This window comes from Barbatula barbatula (genome assembly GCF_947034865.1).
Source record: "Barbatula barbatula genome assembly, chromosome: 6".
In the NCBI taxonomy this organism is placed as follows: Eukaryota; Metazoa; Chordata; class Actinopteri; order Cypriniformes; family Nemacheilidae; genus Barbatula; species Barbatula barbatula.
Window position 1 is genome coordinate 20,119,821 of NC_136765.1, and position 17,926 is coordinate 20,137,746.

The 17,926-nt window shown below is 38.7% G+C and overlaps 2 protein-coding genes across 2 annotated transcripts in view; both read left to right on the forward strand.

Annotated features, from left to right (window-relative positions):
• Positions 1-356: 356 nt before the first annotated feature.
• Positions 357-12,440, forward strand: actn2b (actinin, alpha 2b). The gene is made up of 21 exons (XM_079459230.1): positions 357-606; positions 2,728-2,842; positions 2,936-3,055; positions 3,219-3,305; positions 3,438-3,525; positions 3,683-3,761; positions 5,085-5,166; positions 6,339-6,424; positions 6,527-6,619; positions 6,722-6,952; positions 7,261-7,408; positions 7,511-7,661; positions 8,817-8,925; positions 9,012-9,152; positions 9,233-9,415; positions 9,570-9,704; positions 9,812-9,991; positions 10,148-10,294; positions 10,736-10,801; positions 11,107-11,265; positions 11,421-12,440. Exons 1-21 carry the CDS (start codon positions 481-483, stop codon positions 11,577-11,579), a joined length of 2,685 nt encoding a protein of 894 aa, XP_079315356.1. The 5' UTR covers positions 357-480; the 3' UTR covers positions 11,580-12,440.
• A 933-nt stretch (positions 12,441-13,373) lies between these two features.
• Positions 13,374-17,926, forward strand: part of ryr2b (ryanodine receptor 2b (cardiac)) — a gene marked incomplete at both ends in the record, with an annotated part of 43,349 nt that continues 38,796 nt past the window's right edge. Inside the window, 16 exon segments of the mRNA XM_079459361.1 lie at positions 13,374-13,418; positions 14,478-14,594; positions 14,754-14,858; positions 14,944-15,018; positions 15,246-15,324; positions 15,437-15,549; positions 15,656-15,773; positions 15,897-15,993; positions 16,069-16,143; positions 16,231-16,387; positions 16,488-16,641; positions 16,803-16,944; positions 17,044-17,227; positions 17,330-17,465; positions 17,552-17,647; positions 17,740-17,858. Coding sequence (XP_079315487.1) covers positions 13,374-13,418; positions 14,478-14,594; positions 14,754-14,858; positions 14,944-15,018; positions 15,246-15,324; positions 15,437-15,549; positions 15,656-15,773; positions 15,897-15,993; positions 16,069-16,143; positions 16,231-16,387; positions 16,488-16,641; positions 16,803-16,944; positions 17,044-17,227; positions 17,330-17,465; positions 17,552-17,647; positions 17,740-17,858 — 1,812 coding nt within the window.

Genomic DNA, 17,926 nt, shown 5'->3' on the forward strand with positions numbered 1-17,926 from the left:
CGTGAGCTCTTGCACACATCACCAGTGCGTTTATCCGAAAATCATACGGACACAGTCACACACAATATTTTCCCACGTAAATTGCGCGTTTATATTTCTTCTTTGTGCGTAAAGCGCACGGCTGTGGGCACGTACGTATGTTTCTACGACGGGATTTTGTATTCAAAGACCACTAGACTTATGCTCCCAATAGTGTCCTCGTCGGTTAGTGCATTGCATTTTATTGCACAATTCGGTGTTATTCGGCCATTAGCGATGTTTTGTTATGCAGCGGACGCGGACGGAAGGCGAACGCGTGGAGGAGCAGGTCACGTGACCCCTCAGTACTAATTGACTGTCGCTCGAATCTCCGCTCCGGTTACTGATCGCGCACAGTGGCAGGAGGCAGGAAACCAGCAGGAAATCGAGATACACCACCTGAACCACCAAAGAGCCCAGTTTCACTATAAACTACTAGATTAAGAGAATATAACGAAGAAAATGAATCAGATCGAGCTCTCGGTGCCTTACGACAATGGATACGAGCAGGACGAGTACATGATGCAGGAGGACGATTGGGATCGGGATTTACTGCTGGATCCCGCTTGGGAAAAACAGCAACGAAAGGTAAGAGACAGTTTGGTCCCTTACGAGTTCTCTACAGAACAGTTAACTATTTAGAAGTTTAATTTAACATATTTATTAGAGAGCTTCTAATTATTAATATGTATTGTTGTTTTGGTGAAGTGCGTAGAAGATTAGACCAACCATTAAGACCACACAATTCCTTTATTTATTGTGTTTTGGGGCTTATTCAAGTAGGATTCAGGACTATTGGTTCCTATCCACCAGATAACATCGCATTTTAAAACTTAACACATTTCATGTACAGACACATGGAGACCATTGCATTTTCCATTAAAATCAGTACAGTTCCAATGACATTATTGATAGGGTATTTAATTGTTCCCTCCAAGTTTATGTATTCCCATTATGTGTGTATATGCTTACTGTAGAAATCTTTAAGACACACAGACAAAAGCTGGTGAGGTTAATATAGGGTCTGTGTCACATTTGGGGGGGGGGGGGTCTATGATCTGTTCATACTTTGAGATTGATGCAGTGGGTACCACTAACAATAGCGCAGCAGAGTAGGGCTCTGTGTGTCTGATACGAGAGGAATGCAGCCTGTCAACAGATGCTTCCAACGCAACATGACGTCCTTGGGATTAGAATGAATGCAGGGGCTAATTTTAACTCTAAAACCATCTATCGTTGTGGCAAATGGTGTTTTTTTTCAAATAGGACATTTAACAAACTGGGTGGATTTGTGCTATGGTTTGTTAGCGCTCTTTTATCATCTCAGGACGCCAAATATCAACCACATACGTGCACTTTCTCTCTCCTCTACACTGATTTGTTTTTACTTTTAGGAAGAAAGTGATTAAGCTTTATCAAATTAGATATGAGAAGACATTTGAGAAGAACTATTTAATAAATTAAAAAAAGCACATTCTTTTATACATAACTTAAGTTGTGTATTCAAGTGACCAGACCTACTTGGATAATGTTAAACTGATCTTCATTTGTTACTTCTACATTCACAGATATGCCTTCCTTACCAAAACAAGACCATCACTCCCCACAGAGACCTTTTTACGACAGTCTAAAGTTTTACAGAATTAATAAAATGATTTCCTGTCAGATCAAGCAAGGCAGATACTATAAGCAAACGTGTTAAATATGCTGCATTCTCTTTCATATCTCTTTCCTCAATGTGAGCTACTTCATCAAGTACCTTATCAGAAGCATACTCCGCAAAGAGAGAGCTAAATTTACACCCTTACCTCGCAGGAATGCACCCTGGAGTCTACAGTAAAGCTTTCATCTGACCAGCAATGACCGTCAAAGTGAACCTGCTAGGGGATTAAAAATACGCTCAATTGAGTCCAAAATCTGGCCGCAGGTATTTCAAAGTGCAACCTAATACAGATTTGGGCAGCAGGACAGACACAATTTGCTCCATGAAACACTTCACAACATTACTAGGCTATTTTTGGCTTAATGGCAATGGCACACAACATTTGTCCTTTAGCTTTGTGTCCGTCCATAATTGTAAGGCGGTGTCGAGTTATAATTTGTGTCCTTTACACCCATGAATTATGTCTTTTCCTGTGTCTTGAGTGCCCAAATCCAGTTAAGTGTGTTTCAGGGCAGCAGTCATAACATAATGCAAAGTATAATGTACAGCAGCTGGTAGTTTTCAGCGTTGTGGTGTATTTGTCAGAAAGTGCTTCTATTTCTGGAGAATGAGCTCCGTACAAGTGAAGTGTTGCGCTCATGTGTATTGCAAGTGTACATTGGGGAGTATTTTAATGATAACACCATTCCATTGTCTCATGGAGTCTGTGTTTATAATAGGAGACTGTCTTTCCAACATTATTAATACCAAAACCAACAGAACCTCCACACAAACAAACATCAACCGAGAGAACTGAACCTATATGCATAAACCAAATCAAACACAACTAGTTTACAAAATAAATTGTTCACTTGCTTTTGCGTCTTGCCACAGTCATTAGTAAAATTTGACGGGTTGAGATCTGACTTACTGACACACATCAAGTTTTTGTATCCCCATATATAGATTTGATACGGAAACCTTTTGAAACACGGTGCATACATGTGTGTATGGTAGAAGAGAGGACGTTTGAGGAGTATATTTTAAACAATGTTTCTGTTTCTCAGACATTCACAGCCTGGTGTAATTCTCACCTGAGGAAAGCTGGCACGCAGATCGAGAACATAGAGGAAGACTTTAGGAATGGCCTGAAACTTATGTTGCTACTTGAAGTCATCTCAGGTAGACGCAAACTTGCAACATTTAGGTTACAAACACTGTAAAAAAGTTCAGTTCACTTTATCTTTTAGAAATCTTTTATACCAAACCACACAGGTGAAAGATTGCCCAAGCCTGACAGAGGAAAGATGCGGTTTCACAAGATAGCCAATGTCAACAAAGCCCTTGATTATATCACCAGCAAAGGAGTGAAACTTGTCTCCATTGGAGCTGAAGGTATACTTTATTTCACACCTGTTCTTATTTATTTTGATTTAATTTGGAATTTAGATTTAGATTTAAATTGAGATAACACGGTGAGACATGGGTTAATTCAGCAGTGTTAATGCTGTTTTAGAGAAATTAACAGGACAATGATTTTGCTGTGGATTTTTGGTAGAAATTGTGGATGGTAATGTGAAGATGACTCTCGGAATGATCTGGACCATCATCCTTCGCTTCGCCATTCAGGATATCTCTGTGGAAGGTACCAAATCAATCGCTGCAGAGTCACACATTTGTTTTATTACATAATAAACAGGAATTTATGAAAAAAGGATGATTTATAAACTTAAATGTTAGTAATGCATGCTGGCATGCTTCTTTCATTTTCTTTCAGAAACCTCAGCCAAAGAAGGACTTTTACTGTGGTGTCAGAGAAAGACTGCCCCCTATAGGAATGTCAACGTTCAGAACTTTCACGTCAGGTGATGCTACTTTTTGAGTCATTTTTGAGCCAGTATCAATTATATATATTTAAAAAAAATCTAAACGTGTAATATAGTTTTAGTTGTATTGTTGGTTTGATGGTCAGATCACAATCTTTAATTTCAACATAACCCTGATTCTCTGTCTTCGGTGAAGCTGGAAGGATGGATTGGCGCTGTGCGCTCTCATCCACAGACACAGACCCGACCTTATTGACTACGCCAAACTCAACAAGGTCTCGAGGATGTCCTCAGATTAACCGGAATATTTATTTATTCTAACAACCCCTTCACAAAATTAGTGTGAATACCACTTAATGTTTACGCTCCCTATTATTATATCACACTAAAATGGTTGGTGTTTGTGCTAACATTTTATTGTGTGCCAATGACTTATTCACATCAACACCCTCAAGAATCCAATGGAAATGTTACTCGATTCTTGTTCTGGGTTTGTTTCCACTCCATCTTTCCTGCATGGAACCTTTTTTGTCCTTTTTGTGGTTAGCGGAAAAAATACGCATTCGTTGTTTTGGGTGTTTTACGAAATACATCCACATTAGGAGACTTAAAGCTTGTTCAGGTTTGTTTGATTAAGGTTGGAACTGAATTCTGCCGTATAAAATTATAACATGCCTATATGTTTTTAACTTGAAATTAGCCAGCAGTTGTGAGTTAATGTGGTTACATGTGTATGCCTGTTAGTTGTTGAGGTAAACATAGAAAGCTGGTCCATCCCACTTTTCCCAGGGGTCCATGTGGATTTACAATAATCCTGACCCGGAATAGAATTTGGGAAAGTGATCCACATACCAGGAGCACCAGAGCTGTTTCTAAAGATGCTTTCTAATAAACCAGCAATGGGAGTTCTTAAAACTGTCGGTCAGGCCGAATTCAATCAAGATCTATTTAGGTGTTAAAGTTCAGAAATTGTTTTCTTCAGACATGCTCAGGTCTGTGTGAATGGGCGGTATGGTTTTTAATAAGATGCTGGATCAGATCACGGAAGATCAAGGATGTATTGAGCTTTATACAGGTCAGTTTGTTCACAATGAGAGGACATACACATTCCGTTCCCCTTTCAGCTGTTGCTGTCGGCTCCAGGTGAGCTGGAACGGGGTAATCCGGTTTTAAGCGTGGGCCTTGTTGTATGAGACATCAGGATGTCCATTACATCATAGATCGCCTGCAGCTGCTTGTGTCCTGCAATGTGGCGCTTTATTGTCAAAGAGATCAAAAGCTTGATCCTCAAGCCCTGCTTAAAATAAAGACATCCACAAATACATGCTAGGCATTGTGTATGTAACACACAATGCAATATGAATTCATATTGGAGAAAAATACACTTTAAATGTTGCAAATTTGGATTTTTTTCAAATATTTTTCTTTGGATTTTATGGTGAAAAGTATCAAATCCTTGAATCCTTATTTATTTTGTTTGTCCTTCCTCTTTGGTGGCACCTGTATACTGACACTCACTTTTGCATGAAAAAATACTTTAATTTGCAGTTTATTTAGGTTTTCTTTGAGACAAGACGTTTTCTGCCGTGTTTCTGTAGGATGATCCTCTGGGTAACCTTAATCTGGCATTTGAAGTTGCTGAAAAACATTTGGACATTCCCAAAATGCTGGACGCAGAAGGTAAACAAAGACCATGAATTATAAAAAAATTTCCTTAGAACATTCAAGTGTGCGCAGCAAATTAAATACGGTGTTTGCATACATAGTTTAGTAGAAGACTCATGTTAAATGGACAGTTTACCCAAAAATACAAATTCTGTCATAATTTGCATTTAGTCATCAGAAGCAATTAGAACAACGCAAGGACAACAATGCATAAGTGCAGTAAAACCGGTCTAAGTAAGCCTAACACAGTATAGGAAGCTCCAATGTTTTATTTAGAAAAGAAAAAGTAGAATATAAATAAAAGTCTATGAGTGGTGGAGAGATGTGTTTTCACCCTCGAGTATCAAATCTGTCTAAAGTTCTTTGTTTTGATGAAAGATATTTGGAACCAACAGTTCTTGGCCACGATTGACCACTATAGTAAGAAAGATTACAATGGTAGTCAAAAGTGCCCCAGAACTTTCTGCTTTCCTACATTCTTCAAATTATTTTCTTTTGTGTTCAACAGAACAAACTAATTTATAATGGAAATGTCCTACTATGGTAGTCAATGGTGCCCAAGATCTGTTTGGTTACAAGCATTCTTACTAATATCTTTCTCTGTGTTCAACAAAGAGTGTGGAACAACTTGAGGGCGATTTATTGACAGAATTTTCATTTTTGGGTGTTCCTGTTCATTTAAGAGAATAGTTAATTTTTTCTCTTGAATCAAATTTTTGCTTTTTATCATTTTACAAAAATAATTATTCACCAATTTATCGGTAACTTCTCAATAGTTTAATCGTCATAATTATAACTACAGTATGTGACCTGGATTGCTAACTTCTACAATATTCATGTATCACAACCCACAGGGAAAACTTTTTCCGGGTAAAACATTATTCATGAATACGATGACCGTATAGTAATAGTGTAGTGAACACGCTTACAACTTCTCGATTGCCGAAACTACATACAAATTAATAATAATAAAATATTCAAGCAACAGTTTGTCTAACTTGTCTTGCCACCCTAACTATAAATGACTTTGAAATATGGATTTTGCTACAGAGTTATAGGTAGCACAGACAAGCCAGATAAAAGGGCAATAATGATGAAGTGTATGTCTCCAGCCTGTATCACAGCTTTACAGAGAAGCTCCGTTCATTCTCGATTGATTTATGTTTCTCTTTTCTCTTCTCCTCTAGACATTTTGAGCACCCCTAAACCTGACGAGAGAGCCATTATGACATATGTGTCCTGCTTCTACCATGCATTTGCTGGAGCTGAACAGGTAGTGTTGTGAGTCCTGGAAAAATAGCTTAATATTTATAGATCCTGTTGTTTACTCCCTTCTTTCTTTCATCCTTTCATTCTAACTGCTTCTCTCCATCAGGCTGAAACTGCCGCTAACCGAATCTGTAAAGTCCTGGGAGTGAATCAGGAAAATGAGAAGTTAATGGAGGACTATGAAAGGCTGGCTAGTGAGGTAAGAAGATGCACTGTACTACATTCCTCATACACTCCCACTCTATCGGCCGCTGTCCATCCATACAAATGTTCTTCTCCTCCCTTTTGTTTTGCTTTCTAGCTTCTGGAGTGGATCAGGCGTACTGTTCCTTGGCTGGAGAACCGGGTTTCGGAGAAGACCATGGCGGAGATGCAAAGGAAGCTGGAGGATTTCCGAGATTACCGCAGGATGCACAAACCTCCAAAAGTGCAGGAGAAGTGTCAGCTGGAGATCAACTTCAACACGCTGCAGACCAAACTTCGCATCAGCAATCGGCCTGCCTATATGCCCTCAGAGGGAAAGATGGTGTCGGTGAGAGAACCTTTATCAGAAGAATGTTTGGAAGCAAATAAATGCTCTTCTACTTTGTTTCTTTGTTGTATCTTAATAAACAACTTACGGAGCATTCTTCTTGTGTCATTTTTACAGTAAAAATAAGTAGTTAAGTCAGATAAAGACACGCCAATGTAAACCTTGTTAGCTGCATGAGAATTTATGTTTCTATATAAAACAAATGACTAAAGATGAATTAAAATGATATTGACATATAGTGGGGTGTAGTAAACATGCTTATGTCTAAATGCACATTATCATCTGATAATATGTGTGTTTTTGCACAGGATATAGCCAGTGCATGGCAGGGTTTGGAACAGGCAGAGAAGGGCTTTGAAGAATGGCTGTTAACAGAAATCAGGAGACTGCAAAGAGTGGATCATCTAGCAGAGAAATTCAGACAGAAATCCTCCAACCACGAGACCTGGGCTGCAGGTGAGGAATAACCAATTCATTCTGATGTCATTGAAATAACCACATCGCAGGTTTGTTCTTTTGTTTTAAATAATCTTGCGCTTTGTGTCTGCTGTGCGATAGGTAAGGAGGAGATGTTGACCCGGAAGGATTATGAGTCAGCGTCTCTGATGGAGATCCGGGCATTGCTGCGGAAACATGAAGCGTTTGAGAGTGACCTTTCCGCTCATCAGGACAGAGTCGAGCAAATCGCTGCTTTAGCTCAGGAGCTTAAGTATGAATCTTTCATCAAAACCTTCTGCATTGAGCGTCCATAATACAATCGGTGTTTGCTGAATGTATATCACTGTGAAATTACACACTATACACGTGTATGGCTGGACTTCGATAGTTTGATCTGTGTGTGTGATTTTTGTCCTTGTGACTGACCTGTCATGTTTCTCAACACCCTGCATGGACTGGATATCATCATATCTTTAACACTGCCTGTCTACAGCTAAACGCACACATACACACAATGTGCTTACAACACGTTTAGTAGTTTGCATAGCTGGCTTTCTATTTCAGCATACATTATCTCCCTGAAGACCAGATTAATTCTGTGTGTGTCTGTGACTGACAGTGTATGACCTTAACAAGGCCTCATTCAGAAATCTACATGGAAGCGACATCACAGGCATAAGCAAATGATCCATCACTTTCACACATCAATACCTAATCCCGATCCAGACCTGTTTGACTAACTGATTTATGCAGAACACAAAATATATTTTGAAGATCTTGGATGTTCCAATAGCGTTGGGACCCCATTGACTAATGATGTACGGACAGAAACCCACATATTGACATAAACGAACTTCATTGGCGATCAATTTAAAAAAAAAATACGACCCATTTCGATTAATGAAGAAGAAAATGTATTCCACAAAACTTTACAAGGATAGTTCACCCAAAATGAAATTTCTCTTATCATTTACTCCCCTCAAGTTGTTCCAAACCTGTATACATTTCTTTGTTCTGCTGAACACAAAGGAAGATATTTGAAGTAATGTCAGTAACCAAACAGATCTCATCCCCCATTTACTGCCATGGTAGGGACAATAAATACTATGGGAGTCAATGGGGGATGAGAACTCTTTTGTTACTGACATTCTTCCAAATATCTTCCTTTGTGTTTAGCAGAACAAATAATTTTATAAAGGTTTGAAACAATGAAACAATCTGGGGGTGAGTTAATGATGACAGAATTTGGGTTTTTGGGTGAACTATCCCTTTAATAGTCCTGTATTATTTTTTATTATCCACCAGGGGGAGACATGTTCCCTTATTTAATGCTGGTCTAATGTTGCTAATATCTCCTCTCTCTCTCTCTCTCTCTCTCACCAAACGCACACACACTGTCTCTCTTTCTCTGTTGATCGTATTAAAGTGAGCTGGACTATCATGATGTGGCATCAGTGAATCAAAGGTGTCAAAGCATTTGTGACCTATGGGACCATCTGGGCACACTCACTCAGAAACGCAGAGAGGCATTGGAGGTCTGTGTGTTTTTTTGGTCTAGGACATGTTATGAAACACATTAAAACATCCAATGAGAAAGCAATCTGTGTTTTCGTATCTGCAGAGAACAGAGAAACTTTTGGAGACCGTGGAGCAGTTGTTTCTGGAATATGCCAAGAGATCTGCACCTTTTAATAACTGGATGGAGGGAGCCATGGAGGACTTGCAGGATATGTTTATAGTGCACACTATCGAGGAGGTCCAGGTACACACGTTCACTCAAAGAAATGCATATAGAAGATTCGTCTTCTAAAATTAACTTTCTCAATCTTTCCTTCTGTTTAGACTCTGATAGCTGCCCATGACCAGTTTAAAGGCACGCTTCCCGAGGCAGATGCTGAGAGGCAAGCCATACTCGGCATTCAGCAGGAAGTTCTGAAGATCTGTCAGAGTTATGGCATTCGTGGGGACCTCAAGAACCCCTACAGCACCATATCTACAGAAGAGATCGCCACCAAGTGGGACAAGGTCAAACACATAACTCGCAGATATTTGAAAGAGTTTGGTGTTTTTTTGTAAATCCAGCTGCTTTAAGAGCAGTGTTGGAAAAAACCCAAATTGAATGCATGTCTAAACAAAAAGGGTGTCCTTTAATTTGATTGTGTACTGTTTTTGCGTTCAGGTGAAGAAGTTGGTTCCCCAGCGTGACAGTGCGCTGCAGGAGGAGTTAGCCCGACAGCACGCCAATGAGAGGCTCAGACGGCAGTTTGCTGTCCAGGCCAACCTCATTGGACCCTGGATTCAGACCAGGATGGAGGTCGGTACCCTAGCATGAGCAAACAAGACAAGTCTGTACATCAAGTTCGTCATTATGGAATGATTACGCAAAACAAGTTATAAATGGACATGTTTTTTAAATGACAGGAGATCGGCCGTTTCGCCATGGTGATGGGTGGGACTTTGGAGGATCAGATGACCCAGCTGAAACAGTGCGAGCATGTCATCGTCAGCTACAAACCCAACATCGACCGATTAGAGGGAGACCACCAACTCATTCAAGAATCGCTTATCTTTGACAACAATCACACTAACTACACCATGGAGGTAAGCACAAGCTGTCACACATCATCCATCTTTCTATAGCACATTGGTTAAATCGATTTTTGGATCAGAGCATCTGCCAAATGTACATAAGCACGTCTAGATTGAATCACATTGCAACATAAAAATTGTGTCTTGATCTTGTATCAATGTTTGCAGCATATCCGTGTTGGCTGGGAGCTCCTTTTGACTACGAATGCTCGTACTATTAATGAAATTGAAACTCAGATTCTGACACGGGACGCAAAGGGCATCAGCCAGGAGCAGATGAATGAATTCCGATCCTCCTTCAACCACTTTGATCGGGTGCTGTACTCTGTCTTTGTTTATTAGCTAGAATAGCTACACTTAATTCTTCTTTAGTGTGATTAGATGCTACACTAAGCCTTATTTTATAATACTAAACCCTTCTACATCTTTAAATTTAAGGTTTGTTAACTGAAACAGAGTTTTGCGATATTTAGTTTGGTGCACACTATTTCAGAGGTTTCACAAGACTTTGCACATATTTTGTGGTGCGATCTGGTGTGTATTTAGTAAAGTGGCAATAAAGAGGGGAAAAAGTCATTTCAAACGTGGATGGCTTTCTTTCTTTCTTTCACAGTCCACAAAATAAGTTCTATATAAGTCAACGTGTGTTTTTGTGTTAGTTGCTTTCTCTTTACCTACTTACCATATTTTTTTATTTTTCCAACTGTAACTCCATCATCCACCCTCTCTATTTGCCCGTTACCCTTGGCCGTGCAGAAGAAGAATAGGGCGATGGATTCTGATGACTTTAGAGCCTGTCTCATCTCGATGGGCTATGATCTGGTAGGTTTAAGAGGATTGAAAAAAGTTTAAGTAGATTTATTTTAAAAAGCAAAATGAATTTACTTGAAGTAAAATTGTGTAAGATAGTAAGACTTCCAATAAATCAGAAGATTTCGACTATAAAAAGCTAAATATATTATTTACAAACATGTTTGTCCTAATGACATAAAAAAGTTTACTGTATGTTAAGGATCTTGGATACTTTTTTAAAGATTGTGAACAATGTGGCAAATTACCAATTGCTCTTCACCATACTGTAATAATGGGCCAGTATTGTAGTGTGTAAACGTGTGTGTTTTTCATAGGGGGAGATGGAGTTTGCTCGTATCATGATGCTGGTTGATCCAAACTCAACAGGCAATGTGTCGTTCCAGTCTTTCATTGACTTCATGACCAGAGAAACAGCAGACACAGACACAGCTGAACAGGTCATAGCTTCCTTCAGGATCCTTGCTGCAGACAAGGTGTGTTTTACATGGAAAAGTTTACCTTAAATCTTAAGATATTTGATACAGATATGTGAACCGTTTCTTTAACCACAAATGCAGAGTTACCTTTTTTCTCTAACACTAGTTCCTGATGAAGCTCTTTGTGTGTTGTGTCCTTTATTTTTGTGTAGACATATATACTGGCGGATGAGCTGAGGCGAGAGCTTCCACCAGATCAGGCTGAGTACTGCATCAGCAGAATGCCTTCATATGCGGGACCTGGAGCCATGAGTGGAGCCCTGGACTACACCGCCTTCTCTACGGCCCTGTATGGAGAGAGTGACCTTTAACCATATCAACACCTGAGCTTCACCTTAAAAATACCTTATTTGTTAGTCCAGTAAATTCTGTACGCGGAAGATGAAATTCACCAAGAAATGAAAACATGAAAAGTAAACTTTAATTAAGTTCTAGTACTGTATGTTCTCAGTTGTTTATATGAAGTGGCTTTGTTTAGTAATTCAAATGCATTTGAAATGCAGACAATGCAAAAAAACATGAAAGTTATTTCAAATCCATTTAAAATCTTATTTTAAGAATTAAGAAAAACAATTTACTGTCCCAATACTTTTAGCTTTTGGTCATACAGCTTACAAATAATTATTATAAAACATCTATAGTATTGCACATAACACATTCATTTCAACATTTTTACATTCTCTTTCCCTGAAAGTTATGCGTGGTAATAAAATAATCAGCGTTTTGTTTCTAATTTTTCACAGCTAGTATTCTTTAAAAACAGAAGAATATAGTTTTATGCTGAATGAAAACTACTAATGAAATTATTTGACAAAATAATTAACCGTAGTGCCTGATCTCATAGACAATACTATTTCATGCAGTAAAAACAGAAGTTTCATTTCACGTGACATTTTAACTGCAGACATGAATGTTTTTGTAGAATGTACTAATGGGCTTGTGAAACAAAATATTTGTAACTAAAACACCTGATTTAAATGGCTACTCACCTGGTATTCCAATGAACATCTTTGTCAGGAATATCCATCAGCAATGTACGGTACTTTTGCATTTTGAATCATTTTACCCACAAAAATAATTGTAATGCACAAAAATGAAAGTGACTTGAGGAAGAAAGCCAAATGTGTGTGTTTTACTGTGACGACATGAAAATAAAAATTACTTATGAAATGACCCGAGACTCCGTAAGTCACTTGCCTTAACACTTAATTTATACATTTGGCACACACTTTTATTCAAAGCAACTTGCAGTGCATTCAAGCTTTACATTTGATCAATATGTGGGAATCGTACCATTGACCCTTTCTATTAACCAAGTTACAGAAACACACAGTTTTGATTTATGTAAAATCGTTTGGCCTGGTCCTTTAGAGAGGGACTCAATCCCTTCATGTGGATTACATAAATAGATCAAAGTAAGTCAATTTAAACAGAAGAGGAGTTTAGGGTAAAGGAAATTCTTAGGATTTGGTGTGGGGGTGGGCTTTACAGATAGGGACCCATCAGTGTATGAATCAGAAAAATCTCATAGGGGTCTAATTTAGGCTTCTCCCAAATTTTATATTAAAACTTAATTTCAATATGTAACATGTGTAACAATGTACAAATATTGACCTATGCACAAATTGAGTTTTGTAAATATTTGATGTAAATTAATTTGTTGATTGTTATTGATATTCCTTTCTCTGCTGAAGAAAAAAATCTAATAATTTCACCTTTCATGGATTTAATGGTTATAACAGGAATTGCATTGGTTTTAACTGTAATAGTCTCTGTGGGTCTCTTTTAACAATGGGTTAGGTACTATGTGGGATGTTATTTGGTTCCTATTACATCATTTAGTACTACTGGAATAAGGCGTAAAACAGTTTGGTTTTAATAGTAAAAGCCATTTGATGGATCGTAGCATAATTTGTAATGAAAACAGATTTTCTCAGCATGCCAAATATAGAATACACGTTCTTTAACTTTATCAAATCTTATCTCATGATGGGTGGTACAGTATCTAGCACCTGCAGCTGGGTGAGTGTGGAGTGGATCCGTCCCTTCTGTTTGTGTGCACCGATCCCTGATCAGACATCCAGAGAGAAACAATATCATAAAACATGGATACGGGAGAAGGGGAAGATGAAATCCAGTTTCTGCGAACAGTAAGTGAAAGAATTGCATTTAAGTACTACTTAGATTCAAGTTTCTTTGAGTGCTACATTTACAGTAGGCTACGCTGAGCTACATTTGTAACATTTGATTTAATACAAGATGAATGTTATGTTATCTTAATCGTTGTTAAGAAATAGTTTTTTTTGCAAATAGGTTGGTAGAAAATACTATTATGCATTTTTTGCATAAAATTGGTAAAGCCTATGTACATGTAAACACACAGCCATGATCCAAAGCGTCGATGAAGTTCTGAATTGCTTCACACAGGCTGCAATGTCATTTGAAACAATAACACTTTTTAGGGGCCTTATGACTTTCTTATAATTTCACCATCAATCCGTTTATGCAGCTGATAATTGTGTGTCTATGCATACAGATACAGAAGGTTACGGATTGCAAAATGCATTGGCGTGTTTGGTGACTTGATTTGAAACATTTGAGACAGTTTGGCTCATATCACTGTTGTCTATTTTTACTTTGTATTATCAGTGAAAGTACAGAGTGTTGGATGTGTGAGCTGTCACGCAACCTCATATCGTTACAAAAAAGATAAACCGAGAATTGCACTCTTTCTGGCACACAGACTTTAATTCAATAAGGATTTTAGCGCATACTTAATTTGTGCCATTAGTACTGCATTCAAAGGTTATGTGAACTTTGAAGATTTATGTGTGTGTGTGTGTGTGTGTGTGTGTGTGTGAGAGAGAGAGAGAGAGAGAGAGAGAGAGAGAGAGAGAGAGAGAAAGTTCTTGTCACATTACTGACATGACAAGCCAGAGGTGTTGGAATTCGCCATTCACCTACTGATAGAGTACACTTGTATTCAGTCCTTATAAGGTTACTAATACAGTGCGCTTGTTCTTCATTGTACGTGTATTAATACCAAGAAACTGTATTCAGACATAAAACATATATTTAACTGTAATATGTTTCGAATAGGTATTTGTATCTTTGCTCCTGTCAGAGAACTGAGAAAATCTGTTATGCCAACTTTTAACATTGCACTCTCATTGCAATATCACCTTATCTATATGTTATGTGTCTTTCAGAGGGATGAGCTGGTATTGAGATGTTGTTTATTTGGCCCTTATCAGCAAAAACTTTGTTTAGCTGCAGAGGGTTTCGGCAACCGGTTGTGTTTTCTAGAGTCCACCTCCAACTCAAAGGTGAGTTACTTACAGTATGCATTGTGCATTGTCTCTGGCCTTGAGATGAGGGTTGTATCGTGAGTTTGAGCTTTTTATATTAAAAGCGTGTTTCGAAATATATATGCATATGTTTAAGAAAAATGTATGCAAACCTGTGGGGTTTCCTTTCATTCACAGAATGTTCCAGCAGACCTTTCCGTTTGTGTGTTTGTTCTTGACCAGTGTCTGTCTGTCCGAGCACTACAGGAGATGCTGGCCAACCGTGAAGACCTGCGAGCTGGGGTGGGTCATATGGTGATGGGCTCAGACAATTCAGAATTGCAACAGTGATCAAATAAGACAGTTTTTTTTATATCGTTTTGTCCAGTCACCTGAAGCTGGTGGGCGTCGCACTCTGCTCTACGGTCAGGCAGTGCTGTTTCGACATGCCTTCAGCAATATGGTGAGACCAATACTTTGTTTACATGTATGCATTTTGAATATGTTTTTATCCAAAGCGATTTACAGAGCGTTCATGCTATACATTTATTCAGTATGTGTATTACCTTGGAATTGAACCCACAATGGCAATGGCAATGCTCTACCAATTCAAGTTATTTCTCATGGACTGCTATACCTTAGAGCTACCAGAGATCAAGTCAACGTCTAACATGTGATTTTGGTTTGTAGTACTTGTGCTGTCTGTCCACATCCGGGCTCTCTTCTGACAAACTGGCTTTCGATGTTGGTTTGCAGGTCGATACAACTGGTAAAACCTAAATCTAAACGAATCAATCAAACTGCGGACATGTCCATGTTTTCATTGAACTTTTGGTTGCAGTATTGTTACATTACCGTGATGTCATGTCGTCCGGTTTTAGGTGAGGTGTGCTGGTGGACGGTTCACCCCGCCTCCAAGCAGAGATCAGAGGGTGAGAAGGTCAGAGTGGGAGATGACCTCATCCTAATTAGCGTTTCTTCTGAAAGATACCTAGTAAGTCTGTCTGCCATGTTGTTTCTTTTTTTGGGCGTAGCGATCATGCCTTCTAGTCTCTCTATCTCTCAAATTCTTGTTATCAATCTCATTCTCTTCTTGTTAGCATGTGTCATGGAGAAGCAGTGAAAGTAATGACAGCGACATTGGACGGGTAGATGCTGCCTTCCAGCAAACTTTGTGGAGCGTAGCCCCTGTGTCCTCTGGATCGGCAGAAACACAGGGTACATGACCGATCTCACAACAGCATTCATCTAAGTCATATGAAGATCTCAAATGCTTATTTTTATGCTCAGTAACAGCGTGTTTTATCTTAACGTCCATCTCTATGCAAAAACATCATGTAGGTCATTTGAGAGGAGGTGACACTGTACGTCTGGTACATGGACACACAGATGAGTGTTTGACCATTTCTGCAGCTGGACACAGGCAGGATGAGGGCAGGTCAGATAGGTTACCATTACAGTAAAAGTAAATTACTGACCAAGATTTTTGAGTATTAACTTAAGTTTTGTTTAGATCTGTTCATTTTGAAGGTGGTTTGGTGTCACTTCAGGCTCGGTCTTTATGGAGGCTTGAGACGCTACATGTTGCGTAGGTGTACCGCCAACTTGAGTGTGATAACAGTTAAAGGTAGATAGTCTATCCGTATTGTAATATTTTGTAAATGTGACTCTTAAGGTGGAGTGGTAGCCACATCCACTGGGGTCAACCGTTCCATCTTCAGCACCTCACTACCGGATCGTACCTGGGACTGACTGACGATTATGGACTGCAGCTGGTGGAGAGAGAGAGAGCTGATGTTAAAAGTACCGCGTTCTGTCTACGTGCATCAAAGGTAGCATCATAACACAAACCGCATAATGTTCAATAAATCGTTTGTACTTTTGTGTGATATTAAAACCGTCCGTGTAATAATCAAATCTGTATTTTTATAGGAAGAGAGCCATGAGAGATTGGATTTGGTCGAGAGGAGAGATGGTATGGGTGCACCTGAGATCAGATACGGAGACTCTCTCTGTTTTATCCAGCATGTGGACACTGGGCTTTGGCTCACATATCAGACCGGTAACCCCAGTAGACAGAAGGAAAGTAGACAGGTAAGCTTACAGTCTGTGGTCAATATCTTAACTAGATAAAAACTATAGTAACTTTGTGAAATGGCATATTTAAGTAAATGTATATTATAATTTTTTTAAGTATTTATGATTATGATCTATAAAGAGATTTTTTGGGGGGGAATACAAAAGAAGGAAATGCTTTGGTCCTGCAGGCTGTTTTGCAAGCAGAAGGTCATATGGATGATGGACTCACCCTCTCTCGCTCTCAGAGGGAGGAGTCACATGCTGCTTGTTTAATTAGAAGCTCCGCCCTTCTTTTCTCACAGTTCATAAGGTAAATGTTAAAAATAAATGAAATGAAATGAATGAGGTAAACTTTTGGATTTAATGAGCCCAGGATTGATTTTCTTAATAATATTGTATCTTTATGAAGGGGACTAGATGATGTCAGCCAGAAAGAAAACATCCCTAAGTTGGATCTTCCTATTGAGAGGGTCTGTCTGACCCTCCAGGATTTGATTGGTTATTTTCAGTCACCTGAAAAGGGGAAGGGTCATGAGGTCAGACAGGGAGATATTCGAGCACTGAAGAACAGACAAAACCACTTCCAAGATGAGGTAATATAACGACAAACAAATAAACAGAAATGACAGTTTGCTATAACGTCTGATTTTCTTTCTCACTTTTGCTCTGTCTGTCTTTTTTATGGTCTTTCTCAGGGTATAATCTCACTGGTTCTGGACTGCATTGATCACATGCATTCCTACAACAGTGCCGTCCATTTTGCAGAAGCTGCTGGGAAAGATGCAGGAGAATTATGGGAAATAGTCTTGAACAATTTTTATGTGCTGTTAGGTATTACATAAGTTGTTAAAATAGAAATGTATAGCAATGCTTGCATTTTATTGTACAAAATATACTTTATTCTATTCTTTCTATAGCTTCAATGATTAGGGGTAATCGGAAAAATTGTGCCCAATTTTCTGGCTCTCTGGACTGGCAAGTTAGGAGACTTGAGAAACTGGAGGCTTCCGCTGGTACAGTAGATGTCTCACAAAATTTATTTCCATTACTTGAATTAGACTATTTTGATTGTTGGACTTGTATTATTCCCTTCTCTCTTCTCTAGGAATTTTGGAGGTGTTACATTGTGTCCTAGTAGAAAGTCCTGAAGCTTTGAATGTTATTAAAGAAGAGCACATTAAATCTATCATTTCACTTCTGGATAAACACGGAAGGAACCATAAGGTATGTTGTGTTTGTTTTTGGGCTATAATGACCATAGTTCAATATTTGCTGCTTTTGACATGGTTGTG